The sequence below is a fragment of the Mauremys mutica genome, chromosome 18 (assembly GCF_020497125.1).
Source record: "Mauremys mutica isolate MM-2020 ecotype Southern chromosome 18, ASM2049712v1, whole genome shotgun sequence".
NCBI classification, from domain to species: Eukaryota; Metazoa; Chordata; order Testudines; family Geoemydidae; genus Mauremys; species Mauremys mutica.
In genome coordinates, this window is record NC_059089.1 from 16,600,373 (window position 1) to 16,626,577 (window position 26,205).

Sequence of the window (26,205 nt, forward strand, 5' to 3'; positions counted from 1 at the left end):
TTTGCCTTTAATTCTCTAACTTCACATCATTATATTTGTACATAGTTACATACAACATGGTGAATGTTTATATGCTCTTTCTTTAGAAAGTCTAGTGATTAGGGCATGGAACTGGCTTTCAGGACTCCTGAATGCTGTTCCTGATGAAGGGCTTCTCTTCACGTACAGTGCAGCTGCGCTGCTGTAGTGCTTTAGTGAAGATGCTATTATGCCGACAGGAGAGCTTCTCCCATCGGTGTAGGTAATCCATCTCCCCAAGAGGCGGTAGCTATGTGAGTGGGAGGAGCTCTCCCATTGACATAGCACTGTCTACACTGGGGGTTAACTCGGTATAACTACATCGCGTGGGGTGCGGATTTTTCACATCCGAGTGACGTAGATATACCAATGTAAGTTTATAGTGTGGGCCTGGCCTCAGTGTGCACTCAGATCACATAGCAGCTCTGTGCCTCAGTTCAACACCTGTAACACTGGCGTACTAACATTTGCCTACCTCAGCAGAGTATTATAAAGATTAATTAATGCCTGGAATGCTAGGAGCGCCTCAGATGAAAGGCACTATAGAAGTACAAGGAGGAGGAAGGGTGTGTGTGTTCACACTAGGAAAAAAGGTGTGATCTTACCATGTCAGCTAACCTGGCAATTAACACATGATATAATCCTAGTGAAGACAAGTCAGTTTGTACTTTTCACATGTTAGCAGGTTGAGGTAAACCCTAGGGGAGCCTAGAGTTTACTTTAATGTGCTAACACATGTTAAAACTACAACTAACTTGTCTTCACTAGGATTTTACCCCTTGTTAATTACCACATATTAGCAAACATGATAAGAACACATTTTTTTCCCTATTGAAGACAAGGTCGACACTTACGTTACACTGTAGGAAAATGTCAAAAGAGCTAAGGGGAAAAGTGTAGTGGTTCTAAGGGTGTGAGACCTCCGTGCACTGCTTCAGGAAATAGTGATGATATATAATATACAAATAAACTTGTGTTTATTTAGGGCTTGACTCTTCATCCTCACTCATGTGAGTAGCCACAGGACAAACCACGTGAACGAGAGTTGCAGCAGGGATATCTAGGTTTGCAATTCTATATTTATATTCTCTGTTTACAATATTCTGATCATCCATGTTATGTTTTGGCTCAAAGGTGTGTCTCCTGCTACTTTTCCTTCCGCAGGCAATTGCTGAGAGCTATGTACATTTCTCTTGAGTTAATTCCTTTTTCTTGTGGCTTATCGTGGCATGCTATATACACTTACTCTTGTGCTGCATTGTCCTTTGTTGCTTTTTATTAATCTTAGGAAAATGGATGTATGGTCTTTATTAAATACCAGAGGCTTACCACTGTTTGTGTGTATACATACAACTAAATCAAACAAAAAAGTTATAATTCAGGTGTTGGAATATAAATGGATTCCATTAAAAGGCATGAGCTCAGGGCTAGGAGTTCTCTCATGATGTCAACCTCTATTGCCCTGGACAAGTTACTTCACCCTGCGTGCCTCACTCTTCCAGTCTTTAAAATAGGGCTACTATTACTCACTTTCCTCACAGATGTGTGTGTATTGTATAATGCTTTTAAGATTTACCACATTAAGGTCCCTTTACAGCACTCTGGATGTGAAAAGGGGTCCCAAAGAGGGCATGAACCACTTTAAGGCCCCTTTATGCTGCCAGAGTTGTCTAAAGGGCTCTTGGTATAAATGAAAATCTGACCATTAAAGTAATATATAAATGCTGAGTGTTATGTTGTATGGTGAGTGGACATAAGAATACCTACAGGCTGAGATTTTCAAAACTACCTGGGAGCTCTGGACCCCCAGTTCCCATGGTCAGCATTGACTATTTCACCCGTAGCGTTTGCTCAAGAAGAGAAGAGAGAAGTTTCAGCTCCATACATTTTGAGGATGAGTGAGCAGTGATGTACCCCTGCTGTACCTGGACAAGCCAATGCATGCTTCTGAGATATCCTTTGCTTTTTGATAATCTGTGTCCATGAAGATTGCCTTTTCTGAGGGAATTTCTAGGCAGTGCTGTATCTAAAATAATGACAGTGCGCCTTTCCATTACAAAGCAATTTACAAATATCACCTAATTAAGCTTCATATCATCATCTCTGGGAGGAAGGCAAGTATCACTATCCCTCTTTTACAGGTGGGGAGAATGAGTCACAGAGACATTAAATTACTCACCCAAAGTCACTAAAGTGTCAGAGGCCAAATAAAATCCAGAACAAAGTTCTTGGCTCCTAGCCTTGTATTCAATCTACTGCAAAACACTGTTTCTCGAGGCTCTAGCTTAGTATTGGCAGGGCTTAGGTTTAAATTTGTTCTTTTGTATTCTTTCACCTATATGCTGAGCATCCCCTCCAGGCAAACACATTAAGACCAAGTTTTTGTACACATATAACTATGTTGGTTAGGGGTGTGGGGTTTTTTTTATTGAAATAGTTATACCAATACAATCACTAGTGTGGCCACACTTATACTGGCACAAAGGTACTTACACTAGTAGAGCTCCCCTTCCCATATGGGAATATCCTATTTCAGTATGAGCACATTTATGCCAGTAGAACTAGATCCTCCATGGTGGGTTGTACCGCTTTAATTATACCATATAGTTAAAACAGTACAAGTGTGTGTGGACAAGGCTTAAGACTCCTTACTCAGCATGGAAAGTATTCCACCTTTGGAAGGGGCTTGATTTGGATATAAAAGTTTTTATGATGGAAGGAAGGTCTTAAGGCTAATGCTTAGGTCTGGGACTAATCAAATGTTGGGTTGATTCTCATTGCTGTGTGACTTTGGACAAGTCACTTAGCGGCACTGCATCTAAGTTCTTTCATCTAATGGTGATAATAATTTCCTACTTCCTGGGATATTGGAAGGCTTAGTTATCTCATGTCTTTAAAATACGTTGAGATCATTGGACAGGAGGGCATCTTTTGATTGATTTATTTATTTTGCCACGTGCCATAAAAGGAGAGTGAACATTTCTGGACTTTGGAAACAACTGTGTGAACTTTGCCTTAGATGGCCCCATTTTCTTGCTTACAGACTCTCTATTTGGGAAGCCCAATCTCAAATTAGATCAGCATCAAGTATCCCCGATGCTTTACTCACTCCATCCAAGCAGTTCATCCAACACTGGCAACGTGTAGGGCCAATTCATGCAGGCACTCTGAAGTAGCAAATGGGCAGCAGGAACAAAAAGGGGAGGGTGACGCCATAAGATGTCCTAGTGGTAGCACATCCACAGTAGCCAACGCTTAGGGATGACCAAAACGAAGCTTCTTGCCAGCTCTGAGGCCCCAGCATAAACCAGTCTGGGAAGATAAATGTCAGCTGCCCTTCTTCTATCAGTCCCATCCCACACCATTAGAGGATTTTACCATCATCATCTGGTGTTAGTCACCATGCTGAGTCCTCGGCAGCAGAAGCACATATAGCAGCCGCATCGACATCTGTTATTATAAATACAGGCTTTGCATTGTTGGGTAATCCGTTAACAGCAGAGTAAGTGATACTGGGAGAGTAATTAGCAGTGACTAGCGAACCATTGCACTCAGAAAAAGAAGTACTTGTTTGATAAGATATCAAACAAAATAACATTTATTGCATTCAGTGTAGTTCCTCTGTATTTTGAAAAATTCAGCATACATTGAATGTTGGTGTTAGCAGAAGATGCTGGATTGGAAGCCCTAGAGACTGAAGTCCTGTTTATCCATGGATCAGGTGTGATGTTAGTGAAACCATCCCCATTCTACCATGCTGATGTGATCTGGAGGAACTACCTCTAAAATGAAGAGGGGAGTTTAATCTTCATGAAACATTCAGCCTTCAGCCTCTCTGCTGAGACACCTCCATCAAAAGGACCAACTACTGTCAATTGTGTTGGTGGTGTTTGTTTTTTAATGTGGATAACTGTCCATGTGGAACTGGGCTGAGACCCATCAAACTAATTTCATATTGTGCACCAAACAGCTGTCAGGTGGTGATGACTCAATCTCACCCACAGCCTGATCCCAAAAAAACTGGTGACATAGGCCTCTCTATAGCAATAACCATGTTTTAATGTATGTGGTCCCGCCATGTTATAACACAGATTCTTCCTTCCTGTCTGAATAGAAAAAACCTATGTCATAATCATGTTAGGGAATCATATTTTAGCCTAGATACCGGTGAAGATTAAAACATGGCTCCCTAACATGACTTTCTCTGTCCACACAAACAAGGAAAAAAATACCTTAGAACCTGGCTGGGTCACACAGCCATATTTAAATGCAATTGGTTTTGTAATGTAGACTGGTACTTTCAGTGGCAAGAGGTTTCATATCTATTACCAATCCCCTGAGCCACCCAGCCACCTAATGGCATCAGATGGAAGAAGTCAATAGTTCCGTTTGACACGTTTTCCATTTTCTCTCCAATTATTTCCCTGAATGATTGTGTTTTCATCTTGTCCTGTCAGCTCCTGTGTGGGTACCCTTCGTTACTTTATTATCCTAAAAGCTCTGGCACCATTGAAAATCAGCGAGCGAGAATCTCAGGCTCTTTTGAATATGCAATGATGGGAGGTTTTGTTTAAACAACTACTCTGATTCTTGCTCTGTTTTCTTTTCCCCAGAAGCAAAAGTGGCATCTCCCTAATGCACACTGTCTCTCATGGCTCAGGGACACCTGGACCCCTGTACAGCATATTGGACCATTCTGTTCATACACCACCAAAGATGGAGCTATTCAGGCTCATTACAGGCTCTTTCAATGACAAAAGAGTTATAAAAATAATTTCATTAGTAGATGTCACAGTGCAAGGACTAGAGGGGGCAAAAGAGAAAGAGAGAGAGCGCCCACGCAACAAAGCAGGGAAAGAAGAGGGAGAATACAGTTTGTGGAAGAAAATAATCTAACACTCTGTCACAGCAGTAGTTCCTCCTAGGGAAATCAGCAGCAACCTGCATCCTGGTCATAGAGGATAGCAGTGCCTAATAGGGAAGGATTATAGCAAGGGCCACAATAGCTTAACCAAGCTACCAACAAGCTCAGGACGCACTCCAGGTGTTGTGTATACTATGTATGTGCAGACCACCTTCCCTGGTCACCTGCTATTTGTTGAAGCTGCTGGTGATTATTGTGAAGGTCACATGAAGGGAAAGCACCAGAATATTACTGTCACAAAATGGTAGCACCCACGCAGTTGAGCACATAGGGGAATAACCACTGCTTCTTCTGCTTCTCCCCCCAGCTCCTGACATGGCATCCACCATGGAGGATGGGGGGTGGGGCTGGGGTAATTGAACTTAAACTCCACAGCTGCTCAGCCTCACAACAAGCACATCCATCTTTAGGTGGCTATGTAGCGTTCAAGGCATGTCCTGTATCTAGCCAGACACAATCAGGAGCAGAGGACATGCTGTGTAACCCTAGTCTTCCTAGCATTTCACCTTGGGGGATTCTTCAGGGTGAAACTTACAACAAATAAGAAATCTAGTCTTGATGGATCTGTTCAGATCACAATGGCCGGTATTTAACAGGGTTTGTATACAGTTATATATCTACACACACAATATTCACTGATCAGTATTTTTTAGAATCACCATAGATAATTCATTGCCAAAAATGATGCAGAAGTGGTATCAATTGTGGCTCTGGCTTGCAGGTCTCTAATGTGTGATACAAATAAAGGACACCCCAGAATGTGGCTATTTTTCCTCTGACATTTCTATCCCTGACATTACATAATGTATGGACCTTTTGTCAGTGCTTTACTGGGTTTCCATGAATTTTCTGTGCATTCTATACAGCCATCTATATTATTCTCTCCTTGAAGCAGTGCCTTCCTCCCCTATTCCTCATCCTCCCCACCCTGCCAGTGCCCAGCAGCAATTGTCCTCCAGCAGCAGGGGTGAGGAGAGACATCCTACCATCCTGGCTCCTTGCTCATCCCCAGGATTCTGCCTTCTTGTATTTAGCTCCCATAAATAAATAAATAAATGATTTAGGATTAAAACCATTAAATCTCCTGTGATGTGGACAACACATCAGCTCAGTTCCTTCCTACTCCCTCCCCCTCTCCCACAAATGGCTTCTTTTGTGCATTAGTCACTCCAAAAGCAGGATTTGTCTGGTGCTGCATCCTCCTCTCAACCTCTTTCACACACACACACTCCCCCCTGCCCCTCCCAGCCCACCAAGCAATATGCTGTCCAGCATTGATCTGCTTTGATCAGTTCCCAATCAGATATTACCATTTCAAAGCGGACATTTATACACACACATGCACTTCTAATCGTATGCTGAGGGGAGGGCTCTCCTGCTAGTGAAGGTGACAATCAAGGGAATGTCACCGGTTATAGAGACTCCTGATTTCTGCGTTGTAGGGTGCAGTGCAATCCTGGCACTAGAATGTGTGTGTGTAGCAGAAGCTGGGATGATCCTCCTCCAGTATGAATACCAAGTTCAGAGGAGCAAGATCAGCGCCCCCTCCCCCCCCCACACACACACACAGTGTCCTGGATTGCACTGCATTAAGCGTTGCACTGCATGTCCATTGAGCAATGCATTGCACAACATAGATGCATCAGGGACATCAGCCCCCACAACATCCCCTATAATCGTCTGTATTTTCAAGTCTTACCTTCCCACAAAATTTTCCAGCACTGAGCTCTTGCCGGCGCTCTGTCCTCCCACCACAGCTATCTGGGGTAGGTCCAAGTCGGCATTCTGGCCGATGGAAGCGAAGGCATCCTGGAGCTTGTTGACCAGGGGGATGAGGTCTTCCATCCCTCGGTTCCCCATGTCTGCAGCTCCGCCTGGGCGCTCGCCTCCTGGGCTTGCAATGCAACCGCCTCTTCCTCCCTGCTTGGTTTACAAAGGATTCACTGCTGGGGTTTGGCCCCCCAAGCCCTCATCAGGGGTTGTCCCAACCCCACAGCTAGGTGGTGGGTTGGTTTGCCCTCCACTGCCACCTAACCTAGGTCCCTGGATCTCTGCAGCAGCGCTGCTACCCCGACTGCCAGCTCAAGCTCCGCTAGCCACAGGGCTCCTCACGGGATTTAAAGCGCCCGTACCAGCAGCGGCCGCTAGAGGGCTTTGAGTGCCCTCCTGTGGTCCGAGAGCTTCATGGGAGTTGTAGTTCATGTAGGTAAATGTAAAGGGATTGCTAAAGGGAGCTATGCCGTGAACCAAGTGTCTTCTGCTCCCAAGCAGGGACACTAAGAATAAGGGAGGCTTCCAATGTCTCACGGAAACACAACACAATCCTCCATCACAAGAGGGGGGTTCAAAATTGGCATTCAAATCAACCCTCCAGAGTCTGCATAACCCCTGATATATTTGTAATGAAGAAGCCAAGAATATTTCACGCCTCTCAAACCGCAGTACCACACAAAAAAATCAGTGCTGACTTTAAATATTCAAGAGACACTGCAAATTAATAGCTAAATGCATTTTAAAATAATATATCTGTACATAATCTCTGTTCTTGTAAGTGCCCCTACCTAGCTGACTCATCACTAAAGTATACGTTTATTTATTTATTTTATTTTACTTTTAATTTATTTTTCACTGTTGCTGCTGTTTAATCTTTGCTTTTCGCATTTCCCAGAGCATGGACAATGAAGAAATCCATTTAACTTTTGTTCCCAGTCAATTTCCATTTCTGGTTGTAATGCACTAGCACATTGCTGCTATGTTTGATTTACCAAAAATGCAGGGAAATGTTTTATGTGTTTCCACTTAATTTTTTTTAAAGCCTCAGATAATAAAGAGGAAATGTTTGGCTTAGTTTGCAAAATAATGTTTTTACAAAAGTAATATTTAGGGCCATAATTAACCTGAAAGTGTCTTTGGTGAAAACAAAAATATTTTTTACAGGTCAGGGTCAAAGTAATTTCACTCTGCCCATGTAGATGTTTGCAGTCCTCTTCCCCTCCCCCACCCATCTTGATAGAAAAGCTGCCATTTACCAGAGGTTTGCTGTAATCAGCAATTCTAAAAGTTACATAAAATTGATTGTATTTGATTGCAGCTATCAACACTTTTTGCTAGCAATAGCACCATCAAACTATCCGGATATTGGACCCCTATCTGGTTGTTTACCATAGTAAACAGGTTACAGGCATTTCACGCTGAGTGACCCTATGTTCCAGAAATCATCACTTAGGATCATTCTGTTCCCCATGAGATCTGAAATTAAATTAAAACATTTGTGTTTCTCTTCAAAAAGGCTTACAAAAGAACATTGGAAGTGCATTGTGTCAGCAATTGACATTCAAAATCATGCCTTAAAAAAAAATCTGACTAATATAACCAGAGGAAGGGAGAGAAGACTGGGATGCAAGGGATGCAACAACAGGATTTCTTATGAGTTCTCACTCAGGTATTCTTACTTTCATATTTATTTTTCATGAAATTAGAATTTAAATTATTGATAATCTTTGGCGCTCAAGCCACACACACACACACACAACTTTTGTGGAGTCTGCAGGTCTGATGTGAGCTCTTTATACCCTGCCTCATTTCAGGAACAGGTGAGGCAGCAGGGGGCAGGAGGAGTGCTGGGGAAACTATCAAGAGTAGCAGGCTCCTTCTCCATGCAGACAAGAAACTGGAGAAGGGGAGAAGAAAAGAGTGAGAAATCTGCAGAAAATGTCAGTAAATTGTGTTGATGCTTTCATTCAAAATCTGTAAATTATCATTAACATTACACTGAAAGCTGCACAGAACATGGTGCCTTTTACCCAGTTTTCAGATGCACTTGTAAATGAGGATGTAATATTGGTATGCATCATTACAGATGTAAGGATTCATTACATTTCACTATTGCCACATAATGAGTCTACCTAACCACTTCTGCAACAATTCCTGTCATGTAAATCATAGGCAGCAAAGCAGGAGCCCCAAGTACAAATATGAAAGAACCCGTGGTCTGATTTTAAGAGGTAATGATCACCCGCACCTCCCATAGGTGTCAATGAGCTGTGGGTAATCAGCACCTCTCAAATTCAGATCCCTCATTTTCTGCTTTTGTAAGAGACTGTTCATTGCGAGGGTATCTGCTGAGTGTCAAGGTGTGATGGTGCAGGCCTTGTGACTCCAAAGCATCTCCTTGCTTGATGACTTATACAGCAGTTTGTAGCAGTAGTTAAAAAAAAAAAGAGGTATGTAATCATCCTGTATAGCAATTACTGGAGGAAAAGAGAGACTTGGAAATAAGTAGGAAATGTCCAAGCAGGAATAGACAGGGAAAACCCCAATTTCTTTCTAGGCTAGAAAGCCCTGCTTTGAGACATGCAAATAAAGAGAAAAGGTAAGAGAGAGAAATTATTTCTTTAATGTGTTTTAAATCATCTAGGGCCACATTTTCAAATTAATTTCTATAAATGCACCTGTGGATAAATGTGCTCATATTTGCAGGTCCATCTGTTTCCATGCAAGCATGTAGGTAGGTGCACTGGTTTTGTGGGAGTAAATCCCCATTAGCTCATGCAAACAGACCTGCCCACAGATATTGTTAGTGCAGTTTGAAAGCCCTTGTTTGAAACTATACCCCTTAAAAAGTGATCCATCTGAGCAAGTAGCTAGCAGAGTGCACTTCCACAAGACAGGGAGCTGCCTCTCACTCCTCAGACCCATGCAGACAATGCACTCACTCCCCTGGGGAAGAAAGTGCCCAGACCCAGGGCTAGAATGCACAGGGAAACTAGGCACATGCCCAAGGCCCAAATTCATTTGGGGGGGGGTGTGTGAAAATTGCAGTGCCACTCACTCAAATTAGGCCAGTGCCAAACTGAGGAGGAACAGGATTGTCACCAATACCATATTTATCAATATAGGAGTGAGTGGTGCTGTGACATGATACTTGGGCTCCCCATATCTACCATAATCACTGGACCACCAGAAAGCTTGCCATGCCCCTATCTCTCCCACCCCCCCACAGAGGAGAACTTCTGTTCTAGCGGGTAAGAGTGGGGTGGCACACTGAAGTTTTACTTAGGATAGCAGATTGTCTTGAGTGGCCTCTGTTTATGTTGGAGCAAGTGCAACATCAGCTGTTCATTGTTATTCAGATTAGAAGGCAGGGGCCCATATACATTTATGTTTGCCTAGTGCCCAGTGATGGGTTAATCTGGCCCTGCCCAGACCAGACCAAACCAAACAAAAAGAGTGGACACTATTACAGGGTACATGTAAGTTGACTAAAAACCTGCAGCAGGGAGTCTCATAGCCACGGTCAACTGACGGGGGTTCACACTACAAGGCTGAAAATAGTAGTATAGACATTCCTGCTTGGGCTGTAGCCCAGGCTCTGAAACCCAGCAAGAGGGTGGGTCTCAGAGGCCAGGCTCCAGGCGAGGGTGACCAGACAGCAAATGTGAAAAATCGGGAAAGGGAGTGGGGGGTAATAGGAGCCTATATAAGAAAAAGACCCAAAAATCAGGACTGTCCCTATAAAATCGAGACATCTGGTCACCCTACTGCAGGCCAAGCAGGAACCTCTACATTGCTATTTTTAGCCCTGTAGCATGAGCCAGTTGACCCAGGCTCTGAGATTTGCTGCTCCGGGGGTTTTGTTTGGTTTGGTTCTGCAGTGTAGATGTACCCTCAGGGTTCCATGGAAAAAGCCGTATGTAATCATATAGTTAAAGAGTATCACAATACATATGCACCATGGGGACAATTAGAACCCTAAATATAGGGGCCACTGCCAGCTCTCCCAGTAATTTATCATCACAACACCCATAACATCTGTGAGATAAAGAGGTGCTTTTATCCTCATCATGGAAAATGGGGAACTGAAGCACATGCAGATTTATAAAGGTATTTAGAAGCAAAAAATGCAGATAGATGCCTACTGGGGAATTCAGAAGTGTTTAGGTGCTTCTGAAAATCCCACTAGGCACCTAAACACCCTTACAATCTTGTCCTAAGTGACTTGCCCAAAGTCAGACATGAAGTCTGCAGCAGAGTATGGAATAGAGCCTGGTTCTTCTGAGTCCCAGGCTTGTTCCCAAACTACTGGGTCAGTCTTTCTCGCTAACCAAAGTCTGTAGGACACTAATACTCAGACTGCAGCTTGTGAGCCACAAGTGGCTCTTGAATGTGACTCTTTGCAGCACATGATATTAAAACACCATGTGATTTAATTATTAACCAATCAGGATCCTTTTTCTATGTTATTAATCAATTAAGTAAGTTATTAACCAAGCAGGATGATTTTACTATGATCATGTGTTTCTTACTCATGAAGAGGTGTTGAATATATAGTACAGTAGTAAATTAAATAATGAATTCACACTACTATAGCTCCTTGGGGGTAATGTTGATAATTAATTTGCCTCCTGAAGGACTGAGGTCTGAGTCTCACTGCTCTAGGATCTTCTTACAAGGGCTTTTTCCTGCTCTTCCACCACTGCAAATTATTCAGCCCTGGCAGTTTTTGGAGTAGGGTAATTATGGTGGAGGAAAAGGATCAGTTATGTAGAGCAATGCGAAAAAGACTCCATATAAATTTTCCCATGACTGTTTCCTGGCACAAAACTTAAACCACAAAGATTAACAGGAGTGTGTTTTTGAGCCATCAATGACTGGCTTAAGGAGTCTAGGCATTAACACAGCTAGCCATTAAGGGCCAGGATCTCCAAATAGGCTATTATAAAATCATGACAGTATAAAAAAGTCAAAAGAAAAAAAAAGCCAGCTAAGGACCAATCCTGCAATAACTAGTCTTGCAAAAGTCTTTATTTGTGTGATTAGTCTCACTGAAGTCAATGAGACCATTCACACGACTAAGGGCTTTTCATGTGAGTAATTATTGCAGGATTGCTCCCTAGTACAGTAAACAGCAAACAATCAGGACTTCAGTCTTATTGTCCCACTAGATTGAGTATAAAGAGAAAATGAGAGTTCACAGAACTTCTTTCAGCCAGAGGTCTCAGATACTGGACACATACTTCACATGAGTTTATTAGAAGAGTTGCCACAGCACAGGAAAGGTTTGCTTCACACTGCCACTAGAAACTACCTAAACTTGCTAGAAAATCTTGTAAATAAAAATAAATTCTCACAAGAATCATGCAAAAGTCTAATTTCCCCCAAAAGAGACTATTTTCTCATGGCAGAGTTTGTGGAGATCAGACCACAACAAATTGCCAGTGAGTGCTAGGGATTTTCCATCTCCTCAGTGAGACAGTTGCCATCTGCAGCAGATACCAAGGATTCCCTTGGACCGTCAAAAAAAAAAAAAAAAAGCTGCTGGCTACCATCTGCTTCCCCTTTTAGCCGTTTACACAATTCGCCTAGCCACAGCCCCTGACCAGATGGTGCCCAGCCTTGCTTGTGTGCAAGGCACCCTACTTCTAACTGTGGGCTGTGTGGAGCACAAGGAGAAGGAGGCAGAGCTGTCCCAGCCTGGGGCAATTTCAATGAAACTGCAGGAAGATGGGGAGGGAAGATATTAAATGTCCCACTGAAACACGCAGCAAAATCCCTTGTTCCTAATGGGAGAAGACAAACGAATCCCTCAGCTGAACGGGCTGCGGGAGGAAGGCGAAGAGGTGCAGCAGTGGGTCCTCCAGGCCTACAGAAGGAGCCGACTCTGCAGCTAGCGGCTGCTCGGCGGCTTCCTTTCTCCGCTCGAGTTTGGGAGCGGGCTGGTCCGGCGCAGCGAGGCTGCGCTAAGTGTGAGCCGCCAGGAAGAGCAGGGGCCGGGGCAGCAGCGGCTCCAGCACCCGCACCCGCAGGTGGTTATTGTCCTTTGCAGTAAGATGGAGGCTGTTTGTCAGGAAAGGGACACTCCGGGTGGGTGCCGCGGGAGCGGCTGCAAGGCAGACCCGTCAGCGGGGGTCTCGCAGGCGCCGCTTTGGGGGGGATGTGGAGGGGGTGGGGTCCAGAAGGTCCCCCCCCTCCAGGCTGCTGCTTGTGGCGAGCCCGCGGGCGGCCCTCGGGTGGGTGAGTGAGTGAAGGGGCAGCGGGTCCCTGCTCGGTGGCTGCCCCGGGGTTAATACGCAGGAGCCCAGCGGCGGGTGCCTCCCTCCCTCACGCTCCTGCGTTTTGTCCCAGGCTCGGCTCGGCGCTGCGTGGGGCTCCCCAGACATGTTCAACCAGCAGCAGTTCCAGCTGCTGCAGCTCCAGCACCTCCTCCAGCAACAGCAGCAGCACCCCTCGCAACAGGGAGGCCGGTAAGCGCGGCTAATCGAGGCCGGGGACCGCGGGCCTGGCCCTGGGGACCCTGCCCAGGAAAGCCTGAGCGTGGCTGGTTTAATGCCTGCTTCCCTGGCCGGCTCTCCCCCTCCCCCTGTTCGGGGCGGGGGCGGCCCACGCCCCCCAGGTGGAAGAGGGGGGAGAGCAGGGGGCTGGCGGGCAGGGGGATCTGGCCAAGGGCCTTGGAGAGGGATCTGTGCCAGGGCTAAAGGGGCCCAGGTGGGAGGGAGGGAAGGGATCACTGCAGGGGTGTGAGGGCCCTGGGGAGGTGGAGATCCATGTAGAGGTTTAGGACCCCGGGTGGAGTTAAGGGGATCTGAGCATGGAGTATAAGGGCCCTGGATGGGGGGTGGGAGCGGGCACGAATTGTCTCCATTTCCCCTAGTGAGTCTGGCAGCTGAAGAAGCTCATCTGTCTGCAGGCGCTGGGAAGGGTGTCTAGAAGCTGCAGTAGCACTGGCGGCAACAGTAATAAAGGGTCTGCCCAGCCTTTGGGTGGGGATCAGGGTGCTGCCCAGAACACTCATCCTTAGCTTTGTAGGGAGGAGGCAGTCGGTGAAGGAAGCTCCTGCTTGGTGCAGCTCCTCCAAATCAGGCATTGCACCAGACAGGTATAAAATACTACAATTTAAATGTCTAAAGGCTACTTCTCTCCATTGCAACAGATGGGGCACTGCACTATAAAAATCTCTGTGCCTATGGTATTTTTAAGGTGCTTGTCACCTTGGTATCTCTCTGATCCCCTCATCCTAGTACCCGAGAGCAAGTAAAACATAATAGCGTAGATCATGTAAAACAAAATGCTATAGAGTCAAAGTGTCCAAATTGAAATAAATAAAAGGTGAACAACAATCAGACTAGAAAAGCTGATTGTTGTTCAGAAGTGGGGAATCTAGAGGAAAATGTTACCTGTTACAACTTACATAAACCTACTGAACCTTTTAAATAGGGGCATGGATTTTACTATTATTACCAGGCTCCAACTCCCTTTTGGTTAAATAATTTTGTTTTATGATGTGTATATTATCATTTAGTTAGTGTAAGGGTGGGATTATTGAATTCAGTTTGAACATGTGGTAAGGTGTCATTCAAGTGATGATTGTATATAAGCCCAGATATTTGTGCAATTGCACCCCATGCTGTTGAGGCTGTGACTTTGTATTTGATGTGGATTAAAAGACAAATCTAGTCATGTGTCTGCCAGACATAAGCAGTAAAGTGGACAATAAAGAGTGAAACTGCTCACCTAACATGGAAGAGGGAAGACAGTAGTTCTAAACAAGGACATTTGCCCACTATGACCAGAGATAGAGGATATACTACAGAAACAGTTAAATAATGCATTTAGGTGCTACTGTTCTCTTCTAGAACTTTATGCAGCAGGCATTCAAGACTAAAGGGGGGGAATGTAAGGAGGAAAATAAGTTTCTTAGCTACTAAATCACAACCACCATTGCATCAGTATGAGGAGTATGTTTGTTTGGAAACCTCTCTATTACGAAGGAAATATAAGAGGAAAAAGGGTGGGAAAATATTTAAATCTCTCTTAAAATAAATGTAAATTACCTACAATACTGGGAATATCTGTTATTATTAAAAGGTGACCCACTATACTGAGAATATCCATCTATTTATTCAAATGGTCTCCTAATAAAAAATATTCTAAGTGGGGTGGCTTGGGCTGAGGAAGATGTTGTGCAGAAGTGAATTTCACACCTGAAGGGCTTTCTTGTTGACTTGCCAACCTAAAATGTGATGGTGTGTAATGTCAGCACTTGTGCCCACCAGGGTAAGGCTTGAGGAAGAGTTGTCTGATATAATCAAGCCTTTCTCCTTTAAGAGCTTTAAAAGCCAACACTGAATAGGCTTCCCCACCCCTACAGAAAGTGCTTTCGGCTTCATAATATTTATAGCATCTTTAGAAGTGGGGTAAGTACATTAATACTGGCTCATAAATTATGGTAGTGGGGTTGAGAGCAGTGCACTCAGACTTATTTTTAGAGCACGTAAGAATCATCTAGGGTAATGTACGCCAATTTCTTCAGTCCCCTGAACCAGACTGACACTTTGCTGCTCAACCCATTCCCAGGTATTCCCACTCCTCTCATCTCTTCCTTCTGGCCCATACTTTAAATATGAAAGTCATAGTTTACTGCCACTCTTCCCAACACTCACATTTAGGTTCAACTGCACCCATATGGGCAGCCTCTGGGTAGGAGTAGTGGATTTTGAGTAGTGTCCTAGGACGATGAAAATGTTTTAAGAATCAAGAGGAGTTGTCAAATTCAGCTAGTGATCAGCAGCCTGCCTGGGTCTGTAGATCTGCAGTCCCCTACTGAACTTCCTTAAGCCATGGCATTACCCTTTATGTGTGTTTAGGTTCTGTCTCTTAAACCTGGCAAAGCTGCAGACCTAAAATTTTGTAATGGACGATCTCTCCCCATTGGGTACTCCAGGAGAATGGAAGAAAGGGGAATACAATGTTAATGTATACAATAGTGTTTTAATCCAAATGCATCAATGTTCCTTTTGTCCTTTCCTCCTTGTGTTGTGCTTGTTAGAGACAAGAGTGAATTTGAAGGTTACATTTTTCTACAGGAAGCTTTTTAAGTGTTTGATCCCTTCTTTTCCAGGGGTTTGCCACCACAACAGCAACAGATGCTGAATTTACGGGCAACGAATCAAGCATCGCTCCTCAATGCCAATCCAATGCTTCACCGAGCTCTGCTCATGCAACAGATGCAAGGTACTGTCATTGTTGGAGGTGCTCATTGCACTTATGTAGTCACCCCTTCTCTCCCAGGTTAAGTGAGGGTGAAGTCATAGAGTGGATATTGCATGTCTGTGCTTTGGGACTCCATTCCTCTGCACTGTTCTTTTTCAAATTTGCCCCAATCCAAATCTCAGAGGCTCTTCAGTTGTTGAAAATCCAATTTTTCAACTGCTCAGGAGCAACATTTGATATGGAAGTTGTGACTTCACAATGGGAATCTTCGAGGTGGTTTAGACTGTAAAGGTAGGTGGTGGTAAAACTCTTTCTCTTTTACAATCTTAAGGCAAATATAAATGTTTCTGTGAATATATTAAACAGCAATCATAATTTTTGTTTGAATTTAAATAGTCACTTGCATTGTCTGCGAACCCAAATAAATGTGTTGCAGAAAGTGAAACTGATTAGTTGGTCTGTCTTCCAAGCTCAGTGAAGAGAAGGGGAAAAAGAAAGGGCATAGAAGTGAAAAGTAAATTTTTAAGAAACAGCTTTGTGGAATTCTGTTTGCTTGGAGTAAGTCACTATTTCTTCCATCATCTGGTTTCCAGGTAGATAGATTTTTGTCTGTGGTCTGGTAAGTTTTCAAGACAACTTTACAAGGCTGCTCCAGTAATAGTTGTAGTTAATATAAGGTATTAGAAATGCAGATGAGGAACTTTTTTTTTTTTTTGTATTTTCTTTTATTTTTAACCTGCCAGTGCCGTTTTGACAAAGAAAAAGGTGCCTGGATTAATCTGAATGACCATTTAACTTAAAACTAGACCAGGGATGATTCTTGTATATGAAGGTTTATTCTGCACGTTGTTATCATGCCCTTTGTTCTCCCTTGCTAATTAATAAGCATGCTCTCTCATGACCCCAGTGGCCATCTAAAGATCTCTGTTTGGCTGAGGAAAGCTGAGGCAGTAAGGAACAAACTCTAATCTGAAGTTAGTGCTGATTTTAAAGTTTCTTATGTATGTTTGTGTGATGAAAAGAGCTTGGGCCCAGCAAAAATATGAAAGGAGGATGACTGATAAATTTGATGTTAAGTAGTAGCATGGCTTTTTTCAAAAGGTGAAGGTTTTATTGAAAAATTATATTTAAAATAGAAATGTCCAATGATCTGAAACAAACTGGATATGCCAGTTGAACAAGGTGTTTTAATGACCAGTCTAATGAACTGAGGCGGAGTATTATCCCTACCTTATTAGCAAGCTGGAACTAGTATCTGTGATTTCCGTTTTTGACATTCTGCGTTCTCATGTTTAAATGTGTAATAAAGACCATACTGAACAATATGACTGTACTTGCGAGCTGAATTTTTGTGGTCACTTACAAGGTTTGGATTACATGTGAGAATATCTGATGCCCAGGTATTTCAGTGCCTGAGAAACATCAGAATAAATAATTCAGTGGAAGCCTGTGGTTTCAGCAATGGAAGCGGGGAAAGAAGAAATGCCCTTCTGAGTCTAAATGGATGTGCAATTCTAATAAAAGTGTTAAACCATGAACAGAAGGCCATTTCTTACCAAATAGATTTCTGTTCAAAATTAAGATAAATCTCCTTACAAGAAGATATTTTCTTTCACAGCATAATTGACAAGTAGTTCAAATCTGTGGGAATTCCTTGTGTTGTGTCGCAGCCTTTATACATTATACCAGGGTCATCTGGTGCTTATAGCATGATGTTGAGTGTCAGAACTCCTAGGTTCAACTCTTGACTCTGCCACTGACTTATCGTGTGGCCTTTGGCTAGTCACTTATGTACAAATTTTCAAAAGTGAGCTCTGATTTTGGATGTCCATCTTTAGACAGCTATAGCCTGATTTTCATAGGTGCTGAGCACCCAGAGCTCAAATTGACTTCAGTGGGAGCTATGGATTTTTGGTACCTGTGAATATCAAGCAGTTGGTATCTAAAGATCGGCAGTCTAAATAATAGGCTACTTCTAAAACTTTGTCTCTAAAGTCTGTCTCTGCTTCCTTATCTGTAAAATGGGAATGGCAAGGCTTGCCTTCATCGGAAAGCGTTGATACTTACCTACTGGCTATAAAGCACTTTCAGGTGGATGCTCTGCTGAAAAGAACTGCTCAAAAGACAAAACATTATGATAGAAAATGGTAGCATCTTAAATGTCTGGGTTTAGTTTATCATGTTGAGCTTGCTTGATAAATCTAGTGGCAGAGAGGCCTATGAAATCTCTTGTTTAAAAAGTAAAATGATGTTTTAAATGAAATGCTCCAATTGTTACTGCTGTTCTGTCCAAAAAAAAAAAAGAAAGATAGCATCCAGATCAGTTTGAACTGCCAGCTGCACAAGCTGTGGGATGAATTTCCTTCTTCTACAAAGAATGTTTGCAAAATCAAGATCTTGTCTTTCTTTAAACATGGTTGACAGTGTGTTCAAATCAAATAATCACTCCAATGAGTTTAGCCTGGAGTAACAATTATAAACAGTTGAGTAGTCTAACCCATCTCCACATGGCAGCGATGATGGAGTGAGATCTTTGGGGTGGTTGGGGGAAGCAGAAGCCGGCCAGCAAAACAAAACTAATTCCCTATGGAAAGGGAGGTACAGAGTTCTCTAAGCTCTACCCCTCGCTGCAGTCGTCATGGCTTTGGGGTTTTCTGTCTCGTGAGCACACCCTACATGGGAGTGATGTAAAATATGTTTGTATTTGTAGGAAACTTACGAGGATTTAACATGACAGCCCCAGCTCTGCAACAGTTTTTCCCTCAGGCTACAAGACATTCCCTTTTGGGGCCACCACCTGTCGGGGTCTCATTAAAGCCCGCACAGCTGGGCTTCCCAGGCCTTCCATTCCAGCGGCAGAATCGGATGTTTCGTAAGGTGAGCTTGTGATTTCCAGATCTTAGGAGACTAGCTCTCATTTGTTGCTGGCTGGTGCCTGCTAAGATGATTGGCCATATTGTACATGGGGCACTAAAGAGGAATGCAGGAGGATTAGAATGAAAAAATAATAATTTAGTACCAGGTTGCTGACACAGAAGCTCTTTGGTCAAACCAACCCATTTCCAGAGATCCCAGTTGTACTGGTAGTGAGTTCCCCATCCTCTTCCAGTAGACCCCTCCTGTCCTAGGGTACCAGGATTCATTTGATTAGTTCTAGGTAAATAGTAAAATATTAAGAACCTTTAGAAATATCTACCTCAAAATAACTACAACACAGTGTGTGAAATCCTGGCTCAACTGAAGCCTGAGAGCTTTGCCATTGACTTCAATGAGGCCAGGATTTCACTCCATGTCCTTTCTCTAGTGAAAACCTCATGGCTGCACTCCTCCTGGAGACTGGCCTGAACCATGAAAAATAGAGTGGAAGGTTGGGAGTCCTTGGCTTCTATTCCCAGCTATGTGCTGACTTGCTGTGACGATCAACAAGTCACCTAATCTCTTGCTGCCTCCATTTTTCCACCTGTAAAATCTGGATAATACTTGATTGATTATAGAGATGTTGTGAAGTTTAGTTGATGAAAGTTTATAAAGCCTTTTAGGATTCTCGGTGAAAGGTATTACATGATTGCAAAGTACTACTAATCCCTAGCTCCTCCTCCTCTTCAATTCATTCCCCAGGTCTGAATTCAGATTTGTCTGAGAATCTACTGAAGATAGTCCTTTTTAAACTGGCCAGGATTGCTCCTCTGTTTCAGCCTCAGGTTGTGTGTTACCTAGTCCAGTGTTCAGTGCCATTTTAACTGGAGCTTCTGGCTTAGTCTAGCATTCTGGTTGGGTCTGGCCCGGAGAGAAAAGGAAGAGTAGTTATTTGGGGCTCTTCTTCTTTCCAGCCCATGCAGGTTTTGCATGAGCCTTTCTGAAGTATCCTGGACCTGCCACAGCTTCCATTAAAATCCTGGAGCTGTGTCAGTGGGTGCCTGCAGTTTGGAATCCATGTACAGAGCTCTGTTCATCCACTTTCAGTTGCTTACAGGTGGAGAGTCTTAGACAAATCATCAGGCTGTCTAGTATTGGAATTTCTGCCGAGTTTTGAGAAGGAGAAGAGAGCTGGGTCTGAGACTCTTTGCCAATTGCAGGATTACCAGAGGGGTCCTGACAAGAAGCGGGAACTGGACCAGGCATCCTCATCTCACGCACAAGGAGTTGATGAGAAAATTGAAATCCCAGAAGGTACCCAGGCTGGGTCAGAACAGAACAATTCCTCACCCACAGGTAAGAGGGCCTTGTAATGAAACAAAATCTTCTGAGCATGCTCAAGAAATCTCTCTAGAATATTGATGCAGCAAAAACAGGAGATGGCTTTAGTCTCCTGTTAGCTGCTTACCGCAAGAGCGGATTTCTGGAAGATGAACCTATCTGGCATAGCTTCCAGTCAGAGCCTCCTGCACTAGGCTTCATTTATGCCATTAGCTAGGTGTTTTGATTTTGCAAACCAGCTCCATATCTCTTATTTAATCAGGTGGAAGCTGTATGCATTACTGAGATGATGTATGCGATGTACCTCTTGTGGAGCAGGAGGAACGTTCCTTGTTGCATTACACCACTCCCATGTTATAATCCCCTTCATCTTTGATTTAGTTGGGGATTGGTCCTGCTTTGAGCAGGGGGTTGGACTAGATGACCTGAGGTCCCTTCCAACCCTGATATTCTATGATCTTTTCCCCACTGGTGCCTGTTTCAGATAAGGTTACTTGTTCCTTTGCCTGTCTAGTAAGTCACTTCGGTATAGAAGAACCTCCTGAGTGGGATGAGAAAAGGAAATAATTTTGGAACAATAGCTGTCATGCCGCCTTACCAGCACTGAACTCAGCATGGCAGCCATAGACTAAAACTTGTATGAGGTGGAACCCACTTGCAACCAATTTGTTAAAGAAACAGACTTGTTTAACAGGATGCTTGTTTCCATGTTGATACCTGGAATCTTACTGGGACTGGGGCACCATTGGGTTAGGCACTGTACAAACATGTAGATATGGGCCCTACCTCAAAGAGCTTACAATCTAAGAACACACAAATATAGTGAGGTTGTATCCACATGAATGCCCCATAACGGAATGATTTTCCAGTTCAAATGCAGTGGAAAACTGATTTTGATTACAGGGACACTGAGCAGGTTGACAGGTCTCACAATTGACCTTAATGTGTAGTATTGGAATTTTGTGGTGTGGGCTCTTGTCCCCTTGGTATTGGACTAAGACCCAAGCAACCATTGGTTAGTAATAAGTTCATATCTCTACTTCTGGGTCAGGCTTACAGCCGTAACCTCTACAGATAAAACTCCGTCTCCCAGGTCATTACTAAGCTCTTGAGTTAGTGATCCATTTCCACCCTTCTCAAAGCCAGAACTGGCCAAGTGCTTTATAGTCATATCATCTGCTCTAAAGTACTGTATCTGACATAGGCCATTTGGTAGGAGATCAAATCAGATGGGCCATGGTTTGTTCTGCCAAGGTAACATGTGTCTTTATCCCTGCAGAACCAAAAATGCCAGCAGAATCCATACTGGACACTGAGCCTGCAGCAAAGAGACTGAAGAGGTAATTTCCCCTGAAAAGGCCATATAAATGCTTTGTTATTCCATTGCTGTATTCTCAGTAAAATGGAGCACTACCGTGGCAGCCTGACTTCCGGCATTTGGGGGGAATATCTCTGGTAATCTGGGTGACTCAAAAAACCTCAGGGCACTTGCTGAGTCCAAGGATGCTGCAAGTGTCATAGCCATGAAGATGATGAATAGAGAGATGAATCAATGGACCGCGTCTAGACAGGCTATAAAGATGACACTTCCTGAGCCCCTCTGTTGCCTGGATCCATATATCGATTCGGCATTAATAAACACAGGCAATTGATATTATTATCTGAATGAAGGTGAAGGGGAATGACACACAATATAAAGGCCCATCTTGGAAATTCTCTGCTCCCTGCTCTGCCCCTGACTGCTAAACCAGGAACCATGCAATGTCATATTGCCATCTGGTGGGAAGAGTATGGAACACAGTTCAGCAAGTAGCCTGTGCTGTTCCAAACTGTATCCTGCTCAGACCTGTTACCGTTATACATGTACGGGGCTGGGGGAGTGAATAAGAATTATTAGACATTGATTTGATAACTTTTTTTCCAAAGTGAATTTATTTGCAAAATCCTTTTTCTGTTCAAGTGCATTAGAAGCTCCCTAATATGCACTAGTGATGAAGAGTGAGGACTCCTGCAACCTAATCTGTTCTCTGCTACCAATTCACTGTGTAGTCCATGGGCAAATCTCTTCATTTCTCTGTTCCTGGTTCCTCGTCAGTAGATTAGAGATTAACAAAGAGCTCTGTGGAGGATGTTGTAGGATTGATTTGATGTTTGTACAGCACTTCGATCATGTAAAGCATTATAGAAATGCAAAATATTATTCCGCATTTGGGGATGCCTTGTGAATTAGCAAGACAGTGAGTAAATGCAATTAAAACAAAGGCTGACTCATTACACCATATACTTTGTTCATTCATTTGCCAAATGTAGTTTGGTTTTAATTATGCTAATAATTTGCAGTGTATTAATCAATGTTTTGTAGCATAAATTGAATAAATAGTTAAGCCTTAGTGATAGGAGACCTTGCTGCAGTGACTCAGTTTTTACTGAGCAGTGGCTAGAGACTACCAGATTTAGTGTGTGTCTTATGTATGGAGTGCAGATTAGCAAGGTTCTGCTGCAACTGAGTCCATAGTTTAACTTTAGAGAGTGTTTTTATTTATCTGAGAATGACCTGATGATGAATCTCTGGCGCAAATGAAGTTTACTGTTCTAAACCTCCCTTTCAAAACTCTGAACAGCACTATCCTGCATATATTTCGGCTCTTGTTTCTTATCACTTCCCACCTCTCCCCTTCTCTGCCAGTGATGCCACCTGCCATGCTCCCTCATTTCCTTCTCCCACTCTTGTCTTCTGCACGATCCATATGCCTGGAACAACTTCCTTATCCCAATGCAACAAGAAACCACCCTTTTCGTTCAACTCCTTGAAATCCCATGTCCTCCCACAAGAGCCATAAATGGTAACAAGTATCAATATAATGCTGCCTCCTCCTCAGTTTCAAAAAGTGACACCTTCTCCTCTAGGTCTTTGATCTTAGAGACCCTGTGGAGCTGTCCCTCCATCTGTGTGTCTAGGGTGTTTGAGCACACTGTCAACACTTAACAAATAATGATAATAGAAGCCACTCTTGTTTTGTCCTTGTCTGCAGTGTCAAAATCTTGCTGTGTATTTATAGCTGTGTAACCCAGTTACTTTATCACTTATCAGTCTGCTAAATTATGGAGTGTGTGTTTAAATCCTAATGCAGACTGCATGCTGTTACTGAGTTCAGAGTGTGCTGAAGTGTGTCACCGGTGGGAATGTAGGTCTGGCCTGCAAAGAAGGACATATTTAAAACCTAGCTGAAAATTCTGAGTGCTGACATATAATCAGAAAGAAATCTGCCTTATCAGATCATTCTGCAGATCAGGAGCCTGTTTCCCCTCCTCAAATCAGACCAAGGGCAATAATGAAACACAAAGCTAGCTCCTATTAGCAGGGTTTGGTATTTAGAGCTATTGATTATCCGCTACAATCAAATGCAAAATATGTCAGGAAAATAGTCAACGAAACTGAAATCTCAGTGAGACAAAACTCCTGAAAATTCCTGCTTGGCTACCAACAAGGTCTCCTCCTGACCTCAGTTTTAACCTTCCCCTATCCCTAGAACAGGTGAGTGTTGCAGTTGTCCTGCAGATCACCAGCCAAGGCAGGAAATGAATCCCAGAACCCCTTAGTGTGAATAACCTCCAGGCCACCCTCTTCCCCACCCTTCTATCAGGTTAAGACAGTTATTCTTGAACAACTGATTCAGGCTCTTTTGGCTGGCTTTTAAAGGTATGATTGATATTTGTGTGTATGCTATGGAGCCCTTCCTTGTTCTGTTCTGCTGGAGCGTCACCAGAAATACCATTTGCAACAGTAAAATATTATTTTTGAGATTTCAGGTTTTTGCTTGATTATTAAGAACGCTGTAGATTGAACTCCTTGGCCTGTGGTTTAAACACCACCTCGTGTATTGGCTTAAGCCTCTCCATCTTCCTGGCTTTGGACATGGGAGATAATCTTGTTCTCCTTTTCTCTTCTTTTTAATTAAAGTATGGAAGAAGTGCCCATAGAGGATGCTGCAGGCAGCCAGGAAGCAGAGGAGTCAAGCATGGAAACCCAGGCAGATGGTAAGGGGTTATCATGACCGACATGAGGGATGGAGCCCCCAGCCTGCTGGTGGAGTTGTGTAGATTTGTAGGTTCCCTCCTGCTAGAGATATGGTGTAACACATGAGGTACATCTACACTTCATCTGGAAGATGTAATTCCCAGCCTGGGTAGACATATACATGCTAGTACGCTAAAAATAACTGTGTGGGCTGGGCTGCCTACCTGAATATAACCCCGTCTGAGATAGTAGGCATGTACTTGGGTGGCTAGCCTGAGCCCCCACTCCCCACACCTCTACAGCCCTACTCCTATTTTAGCATGCTGTCTGGAGCAGATCGTGTGTGTGTCTGTGTCTGTCTCTTGCCAGAGCTGGGAATTACACCTACCATGTTCAGTGTAGGATACCCTGAATATTTTCAAAAACACACTCCAGGGATGAAAAGTGAAGGAAGAGTAATACTGGGAACCAACAACCTAAGAATATGCCCCAGTAGTTATCCCATTTCCAGTTAAATTAGGGGCTTCCGGTTTGTTTTGAACAGCCAGATACAAACAGTGGGATGAATTTCCATGTTGTACAAGGACTTTCTCTATGAAACCAGGTTGAGGCCCTGTGAAACTAGGGTAATATCAGTGTACTGCGGTGATGTAAGCTTCCAGACTTTATGCATCTGTTTCTTGGTTTTTCTATCGTTTGTTTAGTTTTAATCCAGCTAAAGGATCTTTCTGTTTTTAGGACCAGACAGCATGAGGGAGAATACAACTGAAGATGCCTCCAAGGAGAGAAGCTTCTCTGAGGAACTGAAAGCTCCAGAGGTAGGTAGGCAGGCAGGTCCTTCGCATAAAGGGACAATGTGCTCAGAATGTCTCCTTGCCCCAAAGAGTCAATTTTACCCAGATCTCCATTGTGATTGGAAACCAAGTGGCACCCGGCTCTGGGGTTGATGTCAGTGGCCCAGGTGTGGCATTGTGCTGTGGAAGGAAGCTGCTGTGCAGGGTCTGCCTCTGATTAAATTACAGCAGTTTGTGGCAATGTTTTAATTGTTGTAAATCTGCACCCCCTGTTAAAAGCGTCACATGCTGCATGCTGACCATTGGAGTTATGACTAATTTAAAGATTTTCATACTGATCTGGAAGGATGGCAGGTTCTTGTATGTGGGTTTTTTCTTTTTCTTCCCTGTTCTTTTTAAAATTTGCATTAAAGGATTAATTAATGGCTCTTAAATGTCTGAGTTTCCCAAGAGGAGCTTCTCTCAGCCCAGTCTGGGAAGAGGAACAGTCATCCCCATCAAGTGGGTCTGTTTTGGAGGCTGTAGAATCACTGATAAACATGAAAGTTTAGAAGTCGGTAGAGAGATTGTGAGGGATGCAGTTAAAGCAGATGGAGAGCGTGCCTTTCTTTCCCTGCCATTCCTGGGAAGTGAGCTGAACGCTGGTAGCTACCTTATGGTTTGAAATTACTGCAGGAGGGAGAGGCTAGCTGGGTCCTGGCACTCCAGAAAGTAGACTGGTGAAAAGCAGGCCAAGGTATAACACTATTAGAGCCAGCAGGGAAATGCACCTGTGGACTGGGAGCCTGTGCTAATAGTTGTTTTATGATTAAAGTAACACCTAAAGGCCTGTCTGTATTCCAGGCCAGATCCGACGTGTCCAGCTCTGCCAGTGCATAGCTGTCTGCCATGGCTAGTGACACCTCTGTTCCAAAGTGGGGGGGTGTCTTTATATGTGGACAGGACAATACGCTTACAGAACTGTATTAAGGAATTACATTACAGCCTAGATCATTATGTGGAGTGCTGAACAGTCTGTAGTTCTGTGGTGGGGAAGCACAAGCTATGGGGAGTTCCCCAGCTGGCACTGTGGAGCACTGCAGTCACCAATAACTGGATCAGCCTGTAATGTGTCCAGGGTCCACTCAAGAACTGTGAGCATAGAAATATACATTAGCCTGGGAGTGACTCTCTGTGCTGGAAGATCCAGCAATTAATTTCATTAATAATGAAAGTTATTGTGGACCAAGCAGAGTGATAACACTGTGTGTGTACATGTAACTAGG

The 26,205-nt window shown here is 43.6% G+C and overlaps 2 protein-coding genes across 18 annotated transcripts in view; one reads left to right on the plus strand and one right to left on the minus strand.

The window, feature by feature from the left end:
- The window catches only part of DNM1 (dynamin 1), a 102,246-nt gene extending 95,202 nt beyond the window's left edge, over positions 1 to 7,044 (minus strand). For all 15 annotated transcript variants that reach the window (XM_044993111.1, XM_044993112.1, XM_044993113.1 and 12 more), the window contains exon 1: positions 6,642 to 7,044. In XM_044993111.1, coding sequence (XP_044849046.1) covers positions 6,642 to 6,802 — 161 coding nt within the window. In that variant the 5' untranslated portion in view covers positions 6,803 to 7,044. The remainder of the gene's footprint in view (positions 1 to 6,641) is intronic.
- A 1,196-nt stretch (positions 7,045 to 8,240) lies between these two features.
- CIZ1 (CDKN1A interacting zinc finger protein 1) overlaps positions 8,241 to 26,205 on the plus strand; it is a 28,358-nt gene continuing 10,393 nt past the window's right edge. The window contains exons 1-8 of one of the 3 annotated variants that reach the window (XM_044993115.1): positions 8,241 to 8,384; positions 13,067 to 13,185; positions 15,840 to 15,952; positions 18,642 to 18,808; positions 20,008 to 20,143; positions 21,408 to 21,468; positions 24,090 to 24,166; positions 24,885 to 24,964. In XM_044993115.1, coding sequence (XP_044849050.1) covers positions 13,100 to 13,185; positions 15,840 to 15,952; positions 18,642 to 18,808; positions 20,008 to 20,143; positions 21,408 to 21,468; positions 24,090 to 24,166; positions 24,885 to 24,964 — 720 coding nt within the window. In that variant the 5' untranslated portion in view covers positions 8,241 to 8,384; positions 13,067 to 13,099. Of the gene's footprint in view, positions 8,385 to 12,358; positions 12,748 to 13,066; positions 13,186 to 15,839; positions 15,953 to 18,641; positions 18,809 to 20,007; positions 20,144 to 21,407; positions 21,469 to 24,089; positions 24,167 to 24,884; positions 24,965 to 26,205 lie in introns of those variants that run through there. The other 2 variants (XM_044993116.1, XM_044993114.1) reach the window with 2 other exon arrangements.